At 45.8% G+C, this 17,500-nt stretch overlaps 2 protein-coding genes across 3 annotated transcripts in view; both read right to left on the bottom strand.

The window, feature by feature from the left end:
* cchcr1 (coiled-coil alpha-helical rod protein 1) overlaps positions 1 to 4,197 on the bottom strand; it is a 35,593-nt gene extending 31,396 nt beyond the window's left edge. For both annotated transcript variants that reach the window (XM_036580387.1, XM_036580386.1), the window contains exon 1: positions 3,995 to 4,197. In XM_036580387.1, coding sequence (XP_036436280.1) covers positions 3,995 to 4,046 — 52 coding nt within the window. In that variant the 5' untranslated portion in view covers positions 4,047 to 4,197. The remainder of the gene's footprint in view (positions 1 to 3,994) is intronic.
* A 4,204-nt stretch (positions 4,198 to 8,401) lies between these two features.
* stag2a (stromal antigen 2a) overlaps positions 8,402 to 17,500 on the bottom strand; it is a gene marked incomplete at its 5' end in the record, with an annotated part of 46,895 nt that continues 37,796 nt past the window's right edge. The window contains 4 exon segments of the mRNA XM_036580389.1: positions 8,402 to 9,924; positions 10,288 to 10,365; positions 12,310 to 12,436; positions 17,383 to 17,475. Coding sequence (XP_036436282.1) covers positions 9,901 to 9,924; positions 10,288 to 10,365; positions 12,310 to 12,436; positions 17,383 to 17,475 — 322 coding nt within the window.

Here is a 17,500-nt window from a genome sequence, read left to right on the forward strand (position 1 = left end):
AACACCACACTAACACCTCACTAACACCTCACTAACACACACTAACACCCCACTAACACACACTAACACCCCACTAACACCCACTAACACATACTAACACACACTAACACCCCACTAACACATACTAACACCCACTAACACCCCACTAACACACACCAACACCTCACTAACACACACCAACACCCCACTAACACACACTAACACCTCACTAACACACACTAACACCCCACTAACACCACACTAACACATCACTAACACACACTAACACCTCACTAACACACACTAACACCCCACTAACACACACTAACACCTCACAAACACACACTAACACCTTACAAACACACACCAACACCTCACTAACATCTCACTAACACCTCACTAACACACAGTAACACCTCACTAACATCTCACTAACACCTCACTAACACACATTAACACCTCACTAACATCTCACTAACACCTCACTAACACCTCACTAACACACTAACACCTCACTAACACACATTAACACCTCACTAACACCTCACTAACACACATTAACACCTCATTAACATCTCACTAACACCTCACTAACACACTAACACCTCACTAACACACATTAACACCTCACTAACACACTAACACCCCACTAACACCCACTAACACATACTAACACCCACTAACACCACACTAACACCTCACTAACACACACTAACACCCCACTAACACACACTAACACCCCACTAACACATACTAACACCCACTAACACCACACTAACACCTCACTAACACACACTAACACCCCACTAACACATACTAACACCCACTAACACCCCACTAACACACACTAACACCCCACTAACACATACTAACACCCACTAACACCACACTAACACCACACTAACACCTCACTAACACCCCACTAACACCTCACTAACACACACTAACACACACTAACACCCACTAATACACACTAACACCTCACTAACACACACACCACTAACACACACTAACACCCCACTAACCACACCAACACCCACTAACACACACCAACACCTCACTAACACACACCAACACCTCACTAACACACACTAACACCACTAACACCCCACTAACACACACCAACACTCACTACACACACTAACACCCCACTAACACACACCAACACCCCACTAACACACACCAACACCTCACTAACACACACCAACACCTCACTAACACACACTAACACCACACTAACACCCCACTAACACACACCAACACCTCACTAACACACACTAACACCCCACTAACACACACCAACACCTCACTAACACACACTAACACCTCACTAACACACACTAACACCTCACTAACACACACCAACACCTCACTAACACACACCAACACCCCACTAGCACACACCAACACCCCACTAACACACACCAACACCCCACTAACACACACCAACACCCCACTAACACACACTAACACCCCACTAACACACACTAACACCCCACTAACACACACCAACACCCCACTAGCACACACCAACACCCCACTAACACACACCAACACCTCACTAACACACACTAACACCTCACTAACACACACTAACACCTCACTAACACACACTAACACCTCACTAACACACACTAACACCCACTAACACCTCACTAACACACACTAACACCTCACTAACACCACTAACACCTCACTAACACTACTAACACCCCACTAACACCTCACTAACACACACTAACACCCACTAACACACACACTAACACCTCACTAACACACACTAACACCCCACTAACACACACTAACACCCCACTAACACACACTAACACCCCACTAACACCCACACCAACACCTCACTAACACACACTAACACCCCACTAACACACACTAACACCCACTAACACCCCATTAACACACACTAACACCCACTAACACACACTAACACCACACTAACACCTCACTAACACACACTAACACCCCACTAACACATACTAACACCCACTAACACCACACTAACACCTCACTAACACCCCACTAACACCTCACTAACACACACTAACACCCACTAACACCCACTAACACCCCATTAACACACACTAACACCCACTAACACACACTAACACCCCACTAACACACACTAACACCACACTAACACCTCACTAACACACACTAACACCCCACTAACACACACTAACACCCCACTAACACCTCACTAACACACACAAACACCCCACTAAAACATCACTAACACACACTAACACCCCACTAACACCTCACTAACACACACTAACACACACTAACACACACTAACACCCACTAATACACACTAACACCTCACTAACACACACTAACACCCCACTAACACATACTAACACCCACTAACACCACACTAACACCTCACTAACACACACTAACACCCCACTAACACCTCACTAACACACACTAACACACACTAACACACACTAACACACACTAACACCCACTAACACACACTAACACCTCACTAACACTCACCAACACCCCACTAACACCTCACTAACACACACTAACACCTCACTAACACACACTAACACCTCACTAACTCCTCACTAACACACACTAACACCTCACTAACACACACTAACACATACTAACACCTCACTGACACACACTAACACACACTAACACCTCACTAACACCCACTAACACACACTAACACCCCACTAACACACACCAACACCTCACTAACACACACTAACACCCCACTAACACACACTAACACCCACTAACACCCACTAACACACACTAACACCCCACTAACACCCCACTAACACACACTAACACACACTAACACCCCACTAACATTGGCCCTAAATCGTCAGTACAGTGTAGCAGATTACCTGAGCACACTGACTGACCCTAAACTGAGGTCCACCTTGATGAAGTACAGACTCAGTCAGCACCGCCTGGCCATAGAGACGGGCAGACACAGGAAGTCTTGGCTGCCAAAAGAGGAAAGACTGTGCCAGCAGTGCCAGCAGAACAGGCCTGAGACAGAGCTGCACTTTCTGACTGAATGTACCAAATTTACTCAGATTAGAACAGAATTCTTCAGTAAAATCACCAAAACATGTCCTGTGTTTGAGAACTCTGAGGGACAGTGAGTGACCACACCATGTCAGAGATACAGACCTATGAACACATACATTCTGCTTATTATTATTATTATTATTATTATTATAACACCTGTTATATCTGTTATTGCTTTTTGTATATGTTGTACTTTGTTCTTAATCTCCCTACAAAAGCTTTGGCAATACAAGTGTTAATATTTGTCATCCCATTAAAGCAACATTGAACTGAATTGAACTGAGAGAGAGAGAGAGAGAGAGAGAGAGACAGAGAGAGAGAGAGACAGACAGACAGAGACAGAGAGAGAGAGAGAGAGAGAGAGAGAGACAGAGAGAGAGAGAGAGAGAGACAGAGAGACAGAGAGAGAGAGAGACAGAGCTTTAACTCAGTCATAGCTCTACAGTTCTACAGTGAACTGGATCCCCAGTCTCTAATGACCAGGTGCAGCTGCTCACCTGCCGTCCAGCCAACACCACCAACAACAACGCGGACACAACAAACACTGAATTCCGTCTTCGTAAATGCACCATCGTCATATTTGTTCCATAAACCCTGCGGCCACTCAGAGTCGCCATGTAAAGGTAACGTTATTAGTGTTTCATTTTTGGAGCAGAAAAAAGAACAAAGTCAGAAAAGGCTGATCTTCCAGCGGCGCGAGCGGCTGATCGATCAGCCCCGCTCATCGATTCTCCTTTTACCGCACATTTTAGTGTTTCCTCAATTCGCCTCCCAGAAAGACCGAATTCTGGCAGATAAACACTTTAATGAACTGAACATCATCAGTTTAAACACCCTCACAGCTCCTCGCTCGACTCTCCGCTCCACCTTAAACGGTGCAGTGGTTCACCCATTTAAGGTGGAACGGGAAAGTCTATTAGCCTGAATGCTAACTCCGCTAGCTCACCTGCTGCCCGCGTGAAGTCCCGCGGCGCGTTCAGCTTCCGCCCCCCCTCCATCTCGACCCGCGATTAACCGGCGATATTCAATAATTTATGATCTTAGTGTTTATTTATCAATATTCAATCATTTATGATTTTAATCTTTATTTTTATTTTTGATCCGCGCGAAACGGAGCTTCAAACACAGCGCGGCGGAAGTGTCGCCATGGCGCCGGTCACTTCCGCTCCCTGACAGGAAGCCGGGCTCGAAAAACAAAACATTCATAAACATTAAAATAAATAAATAAATAAAAAACGGGCACAAATCTGACAATCGATTCAGTTTTTAGCTGAATTAAAGTGATTTATTAAGTCTTTTAAAGGCCTCAGCAATAAAAAGCTGCTAATATTCGGTTTGTTTAGTTTTTATTGATTTATTTATTATTTTGTGTTTAGTTGTTGAATAAATCTGTAGTTATATTTAATATTAATGTCCTTCTGTAAGATTATCTGCGTGTTAATAAAAAAGCGCCTCATAAAGGCACCTAAAAATAAACAAAAGTGTTGAGAAACAAACAAAATACACAAACAATAAAAAGACTCATATCATTGTCGAGTCTGAGGCTGAGACTCGGTTCAATCTGACAACATAGCAAATATGAAAACACTTGACTGAGGTTCAAAGCTCTTCTGGGACTCCAAGCTGGTCTGGGAAGCTAAATAAAACCAAAACACTAAAATGATCAGCCAATATAAACAAAATGGAGAAAAGGATCAATCAAACCAAATTTTCCACCCCAGATTTAGCGCGACCTTCCACACGGCGCCGTAGCGAAGATCCGGATGTGGTTTAATGAGTTTCAGATCAGTTTTGTGGATTTATTTACAGAAAACATTCGACTTCATGTTTGTTAGCTACGTTAGCCTCGTAGCTCCAGCGCTAAACTAAAGAATCAGAATTCAGACTCCAAATGGTTTCCGTCCGATTTAAGTTGAAATCTGATCATTTTGTCCGTCGGGAAAGTCGAATTGGATTACCGATTTACCGTCTTAATTAGCTTAAAAGCCACTGAGACACGAAAAAGTTGTGTGTTCATCGCTGGAGCTTCGAGAGCCAGAATTCCATACTGGTCTAAACTGGTTTAGCTGGTCACCCAGCATGATCACACTGCTTGACCAGCAAACCAGCATCTAAACACACGTGCTGGTCTGCGCTGGTTTGTCTGGCGGGCGAGTCTCACTGTGAGCTGGACTCTAACAGGACAGTGTTCAGACAGCAGAGCAGAGTAACACACACCAACACAGCTTCCCCACAGAGAAGAACAGAGGACTTTTATTCTGTAGTTGCTGAAGTATCTTTAAAAGAGTAGCTTTACAGAAGACGGCAAAACACTCCTAACTTTCAGGCTAAGTTGATGCTGTAGTGTCTGGAGTTCTATATGTTCTGTTTTTGCAGGTTTGGAATGTTTAAGTTAGGGGGCCCCTGGTCCAAAGGCCCCATAGGGAGGGGCCCCTCTCCTTTCCTCTCTTGGTTCCAGACAGATGAGATCATTTTAAAAAGGACCATATGTTCTGTTACCTTTTGCGAAAACAAGCACCCTATATAGGCAGTAGGCTATATTAGTCTGGAGGGGACACTTCAGAATTGGCACGGATCTCAGGTACTTTACAGTGCTCGATATGAGACTGTTTAACTTTGTAATAAACATCTTATACAAGCGAGACGGTGTCAGCGGAGTCTTCATCATCTTCACATCATCGCCATTTAATAAACAACATTGCAAAACAATTAAAATAAACTACAGATGTGAACGCTGTGAAGCGGAGTGTCCATACGGGGCCCCTCAGTGGACAGAGTGAAAATAACACTTATTTTGAGGGAACGTTTTAAATTTCCATTTTCTCCAGAAAAGTGTTTTTATATGTTACGATTGATTATGTAACTCCTGCACCGTTTAAGGCGGAGCCGGAAATTTAAATAACGGTGTTAAAAAGAAGGCTGGGCCATTAAAAGTGGGCGGGGCTGAAATTGGGGGGGTGATGATGATGAGGGGCAGCCGGATTCGCCTCCTGTGAAGAGTCAGCCAACCGTCCACAGCACTTCCTCCATCAATCTGGAGAACCCTGTTCTTTGGGTGCTGATGGTTCTATGAAGAGACATTTTCTCCACTGAAGAACCTTTGAAGAACCGTGTTTTTAAGTGCGTGTCTGAACGCTCCGCCCAGCTGAGCGCAGGTTTAATGAAGCGGAGCCGGTTTAATCAGAGCTGATCCGGTTCGGTTCGGCTGTTACTCAGTCGAGCGTTTCCTCCTTACAGTTTGGAGTAGAACTGCTGGGTGGAACCGGAGCAGCTCAGAGGAAGACTGGAAGACTGGAACGCTGTGAGGCTGTGAGGAGGCTGGAACGCTGTATTACGGCTGCTGGACTGTTTGAGCAGACTGCGTGTAGAATTGGGACACAGCCTGCAGTGGAAGGAGGTTCAGCTCCTGCTCTGCTAGCGGCTGTTTCTCTCTCATCTCTCCACTCCTCTCTCTCTCTTCATCCCCCTCTCCCCCGCAAGACACCCCTGACCCCTTTCTTCATCCACACACCCTGCGTGCTGGAGGGTGAGTTAGTGAGAGCTGACGGAGTCTGGAGGCGGTGCTGATGCAGAACGACAGGCAGTGACATCATCTCCTCCTCAAGGAACCAACTGGAGCCTGAGAACGTTCTCCCTCAGATCACTCTAGATCATTTTACATCAGCGCACACACACACACACACACTCACACACACGCACACACTCTCACACACACTCACACACAAAAACGCCACATCACATCATCTCTGCTTTAACCCCCCAAAACACACTGAGGGTTCCAAATCCTGAGAGGGAGAACAAAAGGAAAGAGATCAAAGAAAAGCAAGCGAGAAGTGAGAGATCGAAGAGAGTAGAGAACAAGATAGACACTAAAGAAAGAAATGAGGGAAGAAAAGAAAGATGATAATAATAATAATAATAATAATAATAAAGTGAGGTTCTGTGATTAAACAGCTAAATGTTCTTTCAGTCAGAATTAAAGCTTACATTAAACGGGAGCACTGAAGGGCAATCCCACAGGTTTTTCAAATTTCTGCAGTGATGTAAACATCAGTGTTTATTAATATCTGCATTAAAGCGAATCATCAGACTGTCTCAGTGAGTGAAAACGGCTCAGTCATCATGTCCAATACTTCTCTTTCTGAAACAGCTGGAAGAACCAGAGCAGATCATCTGACCTGCTAACAGACCTTTCAGTACCTGTTTAAGTATCTGTTTTATTTTGTCGGCGGATCATTTCGACAATTTTTTATCCCAAACTAGGATTATGGGTAAAAATGTGCAGAAACAGGCGGAATAATCCCAACGTTCCTTCTGTCTCATAATGAGAAATATCAGACGTGCTGACTGTGTTTAAGATGTTTTCACTTCAGATCTTCCTTTACAGTGTAAAGTAGCAGTCATTTTACCTAAAGGGGAACTCCACCCATTTTTCAAAATTCCCCCATAATTCAGTGAGTGAGGTGTAATCAGAGAGATTCAGAGTGGTTTGGTGTGAAATGGTTCAGATGTCTTTACAGTGGTGGTGATAGGAACCAGGGGTCGCCATGACTACAACACAGATATAGACATTTTATTTACTATCCAGAACCACCAGTGAACCTACACGAGTCTTCTGAGTTTATATGGAATGTTGATGATGGAAAATAGTGGAAAATCTGAAATAATAAGTTTTCTTTGGGACTATTTTGCCTCACAGCGCCCTGCATGTCTCCCTCCACCATGAATGGAGTTTAAGTTCTCTAAACGATCATAAAACAGTGTCTCAGTCATCAGGCAGTGATTCATAACCATTTCATGTAGGAACTTTCTGTGAGGGAGCTTTTAGAGGTGGACGTCTGGTTCCTATCACCACCACTGTGAACAGTTCTGACTCGGTACATTTATCTAGAACAGAGCGTTTCACACCAAACCACTCTGAACCCGCTCTGTTTACATCTTAACCAGTTAATTATGGAGAAAAATTTAGAAAATGGGTGGAGTTCTCCTTCACATTCTGCATTTTGTGTTCAATCTGCCTGTTCTGTTCTGTCTGCCTACTGTATTTAAAGGGGAAGTTCACCGATTTTTCCAAATTTTCTGCATAATTAAGTGGTTAAGATGTAAACATTCATCGTAAACTCTGTCGTTCAGAGCGGTTCTCTGTTCTAGATAAACTTGCCGAGTCAGAACTGTTCACAGTGGTGGTGATAGGAACCAGATGTCCACCTCTAAAAGCTCCCTCACAGAAAGTTCCTACATGAAATGGTTATGAATTCACTGCCTGATGTCTGAGGCGCTGCTGTAGCAGTCAGTGGAGCTGTGCTCGGCGCCTTGGCGCCCCCTGCTGGACACACAGTGGAAGCTGAGAGAGTTGAAATCACAGCTGAGGGTTTATTTTGTTCCAAAAGGTTCTTCTGTCTCCGACATAAATACAAACAGGAAATGGAACAGTGGACATTGTTTTTTTGTAAATAGAATAAAAAACACTTGGATTTATATACAGTCCGATATCATATTATACATGTACACACGCGCGCGCACACACTCGAACACACTCACACACTCATGCACTCGTTCAGCAGTTCAACACAGAGATGGGGGGGTGAAATTAAACTGTGACGAATTTTCAAAAATAAGTGATCCAAACTTCATAAATATTCATTTCGATCCTGAACGCTGTGTTTGAGTCCCACAGTCGCCTCACTGCGATTACACCGTCACCATGGAAACACACCCTCGCTAACATATTCATGATTCAGACCCCAAAAAAACACCGGCCCACCCCGAAAATAAAAAAGAAAAACACAAACAGGAAACACGACGATGCAAAACGAAAGGAAAAAAGGAGAAAAACAGAAAAAGATTTAGCGAAAAGAAAAACGTCTGATCTGCAGTCTGACCGCAAACGCGGTACAGTCCGGCGGATCTGTGGCTGCGGTGGAAAAACAACTTAAATACAAAAAAATCAGCACCAATTCACATTTTCACACGTTTGTGTAGAATATATAATATATAATTATATACTTTAGAGATATATAACAATATATTATAATACCTAATATAGCTAATTTAAATGGAGTATATCAGAGTCGAAGCACTTTACGTTTCTCTCTCTGCGAGTTTTTCATTCAGGCGGTAAAATAAACGATGACTCTGTGAAGACGCGCTCCGTCCGACCCGTCCTGAGCGAGCACTGGGGGGGGTTTGGGGGGGTGCTTTAAGGTTTCACCCTATAGGCCACGGCCGTGAGAATAAAGGAGCAATAGAAACGCGGAGACGTGTCGCTCCGGCCCGATCGGCGTCTCCCCGGAGTGCGACGCCGTCACGGCGACCGAGGGGGTTTCGTACGTTGAGGAAGATCCTCATTAACGAGTCCACAGAGGGAAATAAAAACAAACACAAACGAAAACACGGTAAGCCTCTAAACCCGCGTCCCACACAGGAAATCTGCTTAGAAACGTCGATTTAAATACTCGTCTCGAGTTTATAAAGTTCTGATTTACAGCTGATTGTCTTTAGAAAATAACCTACAAATCAAAAACTCTGCTATAAGTTACAAAAACAGAAAAGCCGTTTCTACACTGCCTTTAGAAAAGAGCGTCTGGAGCTGTTTGTTTGTTAAGATGAGTGTTGTGGCTGTTTGCGAGGCTGCGCTCCAGCAGGGGGCGCTGCACTGCGCCGTGCCGAGAGTTAAACTGCAGAAACTGAAGAGTTAAAGGAGGAAGTGCAGCCGGACTCCACAGCTGGACAAACAGGAAGTGTGTGTGCAGGAAGAGAGCGTCTGTCTGTCTGTCTGTTTGTCTGCTCCTCTGTCTCTCTCTCTCTCTCTCTCTGTCTCTCGCTCATCCACTCCGACCAGAGCAGAACGGATCAGAACATCGAGACGTTCAGCACCTAAAACACAGAACAACACGTCACGGTGGAGAAACACGAACCTGATAGATGATTATCTAAAAATCTGAACACAGAAATAAACTGTACATTTATTTTTACTGAAATGGAGCTGAAAGTTTAGAGAATCAACAGAATTTTGTATAATAATTTGATATAATAATAAGAGTTTGCATAATAATAATGATAATAATGAAGGGAGGAACAGAATAAAAGGACAGGGATGAATAAAGAGGCAGAAAGATGGTTGGATGGATGAGCAAATGGATAAATGGAGAGTAATAGATGGAGGGAGGGACAGACAGACTGATGGAGGATGGATGGAAAGGATGATAAAGGGATGGACAGAAGGCTGAAGAGTCTCACCGAGTCGTCCATGATGGAGGCGGGGTCGAAGTAATCAGGCTTGAGCTCCGAGCGCTCTCTGCGGTTTTTAGACGGAGGCTGCAAACAATCAAACACACACAGCAGATTAAACAACTCAGATGCGGCCATCACCCTCACCACCACCACCACTATTACCCTCACCATCACCATCACTATCACCACCCTCACCATCACTAACACCCTCACCATCACCCTCACTATTACCCTCACCATCACCCTCACCATCACTATCACCCTCACTATCACCACCACCACCACTATTACCCTCACCACCACCACCACTATTACCCTCACCATCACCATCACTATCACCACCCTCACCATCACTAACACCCTCACTATCACCACCCTCACCACCACCACCACTATTACCCTCACCATCACTATCACCACCCTCACCATCACTAACACCCTCACCATCACCATCACTATCACCCTCACTATCACCACCACCACCACTATTACCCTCACCACCACCACCACTATTACCCTCACCATCACTATCACCACCCTCACCATCACTAACACCCTCACTATCACCACCCTCACCACCACCACCACTATTACCCTCACCATCACCATCACTATCACCACCCTCACCATCACTAACACCCTCACTATCACCACCCTCACCAGCTCCACCACCATTACCCTCACTATCACCCTCACCATCACCACCCTCACTATTACCCTCACCATCACCACCCTCACCAACACCACCATTACCCTCACCATCACCACCCTCACCACCACTATTACCCTCACCATCACTAACACCCTCACTATCACCACCCTCACCCTCACTACACCCCACACCCTCACTATTACCCTCACCATCACCACCATTACCCTCACCATCACTAACACCCTCACTATCACCACCCTCACCCTCACTAACACCCTCACCATCACCCTCACTATTACCCTCACCATCACCACCATTACCCTCACCATCACCATCCTCACCACCACTATTACCCTCACCATCACTAACACCCTCACTATCACCACCCTCACCACCACCACCACTATTACCCTCACCATCACCATCACTATCACCCTCACTATCACCACCCTCACCACCACTATTACCCTCACATCACTAACACCCTCATTATCACCACCCTCACTACTACCCTCACGATCACCACCCTCACCATCACTAACACCCTCACTATCACCACCACCATTACCCTCACCATCACCACCACCATTACCCTCACCATCACCCTCAGCACCACCCTCACCATCACCCGCACGACCACCCTCACCATCACCCGCACCATCACCCTCACCACCACCATTACCCTCACCCTCACCCCCACCATTACCCTCACCCTCTCTATCACCACCACCACCATTACCCTCACCATCCTCACTATCACCCTCACCACCACCACCATTATTACCCTCACCATCCTCACTACCACCCTCACCATCACCACCACCATTACCCTCACCATCCTCACTATAACCCTCACCATCACCACCCTCACCATCACCACCACCACCATTACCCTCACCATCCTCACTACCACCCTCACCATCACCACCACCCTCAACATCACCACCACCACCATTACCCTCACCATCCTCACTATCACCCTCACCATCACCACCCTCACCATCACCACCACCACCATTACCCTCACCATCCTCACTATCACCCTCACCATCACCACCCTCACCATCACCACCACCACCATTACCCTCACCATCCTCACTACCACCCTCACCATCACCACCACCCTCAACATCAATAACACCCTCACCATCACCCTCATTATCACCCTCACCACCCTTACTGTCACAAACACCACCACCCTCACTATCACTCTGACAGACTGTAATACACTACAGAAAGTGTAGGGGGCGATATGATGATCTGAATTACAGACTAATCGTTAGCTCTTAGTAATTAACGTTCTGTGCTGTGACTGGCTGTCCTCATGTTCTGATTGGTTGGTGCAGTTCTGTGTTCTGTACTGTGATTGGTCGTACCAGATCGATGTCCATGGTGTCGAAGTCCATGCCCTCGTTCAGGTCTTCCAGACGCTGCTCTGATGACATCATCACGTCCTCCACGATCGGCTCCTCGTCGTCCTCCATCAGCCCTGTGCTTCGCCGACTGGGGTGAGCAAAACAACGACAAACGCGTTTTAATTATAACACCTTCAGAAACTCACGGTCACTTTAAACTCGGCGTGATTCGTCTCTGTGAAGCGCATAATAAACACTCGCTTTAAACCCAGAACCCTGCGGTTCTGCACGCTTACACCAACGAGGACGAACACAGGGGACGACGGGACAGACCCTGACACCGGACTGAGAGGGTGAAGAACCATCAGGGCAACCGTTAATCACAAAGGGGGGACAGAGAGAGAGAGACGGAAAGAGAGACGGAGAAAAAGAGAGGAGAGAGAGAGAGAGAGAGAGAGGAGAGAGGGAGGGAGAGAGAGAGACGGAGAGAGAGAGAGAGAGAAGGGAGAAAGGGAGAGAGAGAGAGAGAGAGAGAGAGAGAGGGAGGAGAGAGAGAGAGACGGAGAGAGAGGAGAGAGAGAGAGAGAGAGAGAGAGAGAGAGAGCGCAGTGTGAACAGACAGGTGTTTAACTATAGAGTGAAGGTAAATGAATGAGTCACTGTGACTCTGCAGGAGTGACTTTAAACAGCCGAGAGTCACAACATCAAACCACCTGCAGAGGAGAACCTGAAGAACCAGAGAGAGCAGCAGAACAGGAGTCGCTGTGTATGGACAGATTTACACACAGACAGACAGACTCATACATAAGGAAGCACTGACAGATATAAACAGACAGATATTTAGCTGGACAGACAGACAGACAGACAGAAGCTCTACTCAGGATCAGTGTAGTGCGGAGGGAGACGTTATTATTCCTGGTGTTTCTCAGTGAGTTTTATCGTCTGAATCCACCGTCAGTGAAGATTCTGTCTGTCACCTTCAATAAACACTCTCGGTCATATTAACCCCACGTTAACCGACATGCCGCTGAAATGATCCTGCGGAGACGGAGTTTCAGTGCAGACTCGATACGCAACGTTACCGTCCTGCAGTCCAACTCGGAACATGATAAAATGACAGAGCAAGTCTGATCCGACTTCATGCAGTGAAGTCGACTGTTCACTGTGACCCCCCAGCTAACGGAGACGCCGACGCCAGACAGCGGGGCAAACGAAATGACGGCGAAATGAAGCGCTTTAACACGTTTTCTCCTTTTTCTGGAGTAAAGGCAGCGTTACAGATCACAGACATCACAGACGACCTGCGGAACACTTTACCCACCTCCTCATGGAGAGCTAATCCTATCCTGACAGACAGAGAGAGAGAGAGACAGGGACTGGCAGACGCAGACAGACAGACAGATACATAAATACATTCACAGACACACAGACAGACAGATGGACAGACTGAAATGAAAGAGTGAAGCTGTGTGAAGGACACAGATTCTGTAATCTGTACTGAACGCTGGGTAAGTTGTGCAGAGCGCCCCCTGCCTGTCTCCACCTCAAACACTAGTCTACACTGTTAAAGCTCTCCTCTGATAATCATCTGTTTTTGCCAGCTCCAACGTCTGGGTGGCTTCACGCCGCTGGCGGCCTCACTGTCAGATCGCTGAGGGACGGAATGATGTTTTTTTAACGTAAATGTGACGCAGCATAAGAGTGATGCCCAAACTCCGTCCAAGAGGAGAACTGAGGGAAATTCTTTCTCGACAATCATAAATGGGCTTAAATCGTCCAGCCTTACTGAAAAATTCTGCTCTATGGAGCGAGGCGGGGGGCGGGGGGGGTCTTTTGAGGGAGACAAGGGGGGCATTTGCCCCCACTAAAATGTTCGTCAACTCACTTTCATTATGGAACAGCGACATTTGTCTACTATCTACTATGGATAGAGACCGACCTCCACGACACCAGGGGGCAGCCAACAGTCTGATGTGACCAGTTTTTAAAAGCACTGCAGTCACTAAGTTTAAGTCCTGCCGCGGTCGAGAGCCCAGCTAGCAGCACCGTCTCCACTCTGACAGCAGACAGTGACTTCTTAAAACTCAGGAAGCTCACGGGTGACTCGTGCACTCACAACACCCACCGAGGCCCACAGTGTCCACCGAGGAGGTCCGGCACAGTCACTGGATCAGATGTTGACTCTATGGGTCACTATGAGGAACTTATTTTGGTGTTATGGACAAAACGGTTCAAGAAATCCGTGACTGGTTTCAGGAAAATGATGTGGAAGCCTAATCGCACTGAACAACGTTCTCTGCTCTAGAACACACTGAACTACTGAATTATTGCATATTTATGTGTATTAACTATCAGTATTTATGCCTGTAGAGTTTTTTTGTGTATATTCTTTTTATATTGTATCACCCTTATTATTATAACTGTGCTGTGTTGTTTGACTGATACTGTCTGCTAAATGTCCTTCAGGATCAGTAAAGTATCAGTCTATCTATCTGAAGCAGGCGTGGCGTCTGTATGTCGTCACTGTGGATTTAACAAAGAGGACAGAAGAATCGGCTTCAATCAACGACCAGCACTTTTCACGGCCACAGATCTGAGCGACAGCTGAGTAAACGTCAGTAACCTCTTCAAATCACTCCTGACAGCGCCAGAGAGCAGCGCATCATGAGAAAGGAACTTTTCTTGCTTGTGTTGATTACTTGAGAAACACCCTGAGTCAGGAGAGACTGTCTGACCGAACACTGAAAGGCCATTCAAGTGGAAAAGTCGGTGCGTGTGATTCTGTGCCCGGGGGGCGCCGTCTGCGCTTCACTGAGGCTGAGCGTCTCTCACGACTTTAAAATGTTCCCAGGTTTCTAAAGCGGAGATCATCACACTGAACGGCAGAGCAACGAGAGAGAACAACACACAGAACGATTTTAGGCTCCGAATAAGAACTCAAACTCCCAGAATTCCTCAGATCACATGACACACACAGAGCTGAACTGGCCCTGTTTGAGCTTTAATGCACGGCGGAAGTTAAACTGGGCGTTGATCTGTGGAGAGAAGCGCTGATTCAGTGAGAGCTGGAGAAACGTTTCACTACAACCTGCAGCTGAGCTGAAGCTGTAAAGACACTGAGCTGATCTGGATCAACACCAGAATCATGATTTCGGCTCTGATCTGCTGTGTTTCACTCGCGGCTCCTCCGTCTCCGTCTCCGCTGCTCAGGCGCGTCTCCGCCTGTTTCTCCCTCTTCCAGCTCTGATTGGCTGATCGAGTCACTCGCTGAGTGAATCTCTGACCTTCTCTCACTGCAGGACTCATAAATATCAAACATGATTGATCATATCTGAGGGTCTCTGATCACTTCAGAGTTCAATCGAGGGGCTCACTCGTTTCTCCTCTCGCGCCGTCAGTCGCTTCAGATCGAGATCCCAACTTCCTATATACTTGACTGAGACTGTTTAACCCCCGACACAACTCTCAAATGTAGCCCATGGAGCAAGGTGTAACGGTGTAAAGGTGTAACGGTGTAAAGGTGTAACGGTGTAAAGGTATAACAGTATGAAGGTGTAAAGGTGTAACGGTGTAAAGGTGTAGAGGTGTAACGGTGTAAAGGTATAACAGTATGAAGGTGTAACGGTGTAAAGGTGTAAAGGTGTAACGGTGTAAAGGTATAACAGTATGCAGGTGTAAAGGTGTAACGGTGTAACGGTGTAAAGGTGTAGCGGTATAACAGTATGAAGGTGTAAAGGTGTAACAGTGTAAAGGTGTAACGGTGTAAAGGTCTAACGATGTAAAGGTCTAACGGTGTAAAGGTGTAGAGGTGTAATGGTGTAAAGGTGTAATGGTATAAAGGTGTAACGGTATAAAGGTGTAACGGTGTAAAGGTGTAACGGTGTAAAGGTGTAGAGGTGTAATGGTATAAAGGTGTAATGGTATAAAGGTATAAAGGTGTAACGGTATAAAGGTATAAAGGTGTAACGGTATAAAGGTGTGAAAGTGTAACGGTGTAAAGGTGTAGAGGTGTAACGGTATAAAGGTGTAATGGTATAAAGGTGTGAAGGTGTAACGGTGTAAAGGTGTAGAGGTGTAACGGTGTAAAGGTGTAGAGGTGTAACGCTGTAGAGGTGTAACGGTATAAAGGTGTAATGGTATAAAGGTGTGAAGGTGTAACGGTGTAGAGGTGTAACGGTATAAAGGTGTAATGGTATAAAGGTGTGAAGGTGTAACGGTGTAAAGGTATAACAGTATGAAGGTGTAAAGGTGTAAAGGTGTAGCGGTATAACAGTATGAAGGTGTAAAGGTGTAACGGTGTAAAGGTGTAACGGTGTAAAGGTGTAACTGTGTAACGGTATAAAGGTGTAGCGGTATAACAGTATGAAGGTGTAAAGGTGTAACGGTGTAACGGTGTAAAGGTGTAACGGTGTAAGGTATAAAGGTGTGAAGGTGTAACGGTGTGAAGGTGTAGAGGTGTAACGGTATAAAGGTGTAATGGTATAAAGGTGTGAAGGTGTAACGGTGTAAAGGTGTAGAGGTGTAACGGTGTAAAGGTGTAACGGTGTAGAGGTGTAACGGTGTAAAGGTGTAGAGGTGTAACGGTGTTATACCGCTACACCTCTACACCATTACACCTTTACACCTTCATACTGTTATACCTTTACACCATTACACCTTTACACCTTCATACTGTTATACCTTTACACCGTTACACCTTTACACCTTCATACTGTTATACCTTTACACTGTTACACCTCTACACCGTTACACCTTCACACCTTTATACCATTACACAGGTGTAACAGTGTAAAGGTGTAGAGGTGTAATGGTGTAGAGGTGTAATGGTGTAACGGTGTAGAGGTGTAACGGTGTAAAGGTGTAGAGGTGTAACGGTGTAAAGGTGTAATGGTGTAACGGTGTAAAGGTGTAACAGTGTAGAGGTGTAACGGTGTAAAGGTGTAACGGTATAAAGGTGTAACGGTGTAAAGGTATAACAGTATGAAGGTGTAAAGGTGTGAAGTTCCTGTGTCTAAGCGGCCACTGCTTTTCCACTTCCTGTGCGTTTCTGTGGATACCTCCACTCAGACCATCAGACTGCGCTAATACACTCACATGGCGTGCTGCATGTGGCTCCTCATCTTGGCGTTCTGGATGTTGGCTCTCTCCTGCTGCTGCCGCTGGGCCAGCATCCACGCTACCTGCGTACTGGACACACACGCAGACCGTTAAT

Source organism: Colossoma macropomum, unplaced genomic scaffold (assembly GCF_904425465.1).
Source record: "Colossoma macropomum unplaced genomic scaffold, Colossoma_macropomum, whole genome shotgun sequence".
Taxonomy (NCBI): Eukaryota; Metazoa; Chordata; class Actinopteri; order Characiformes; family Serrasalmidae; genus Colossoma; species Colossoma macropomum.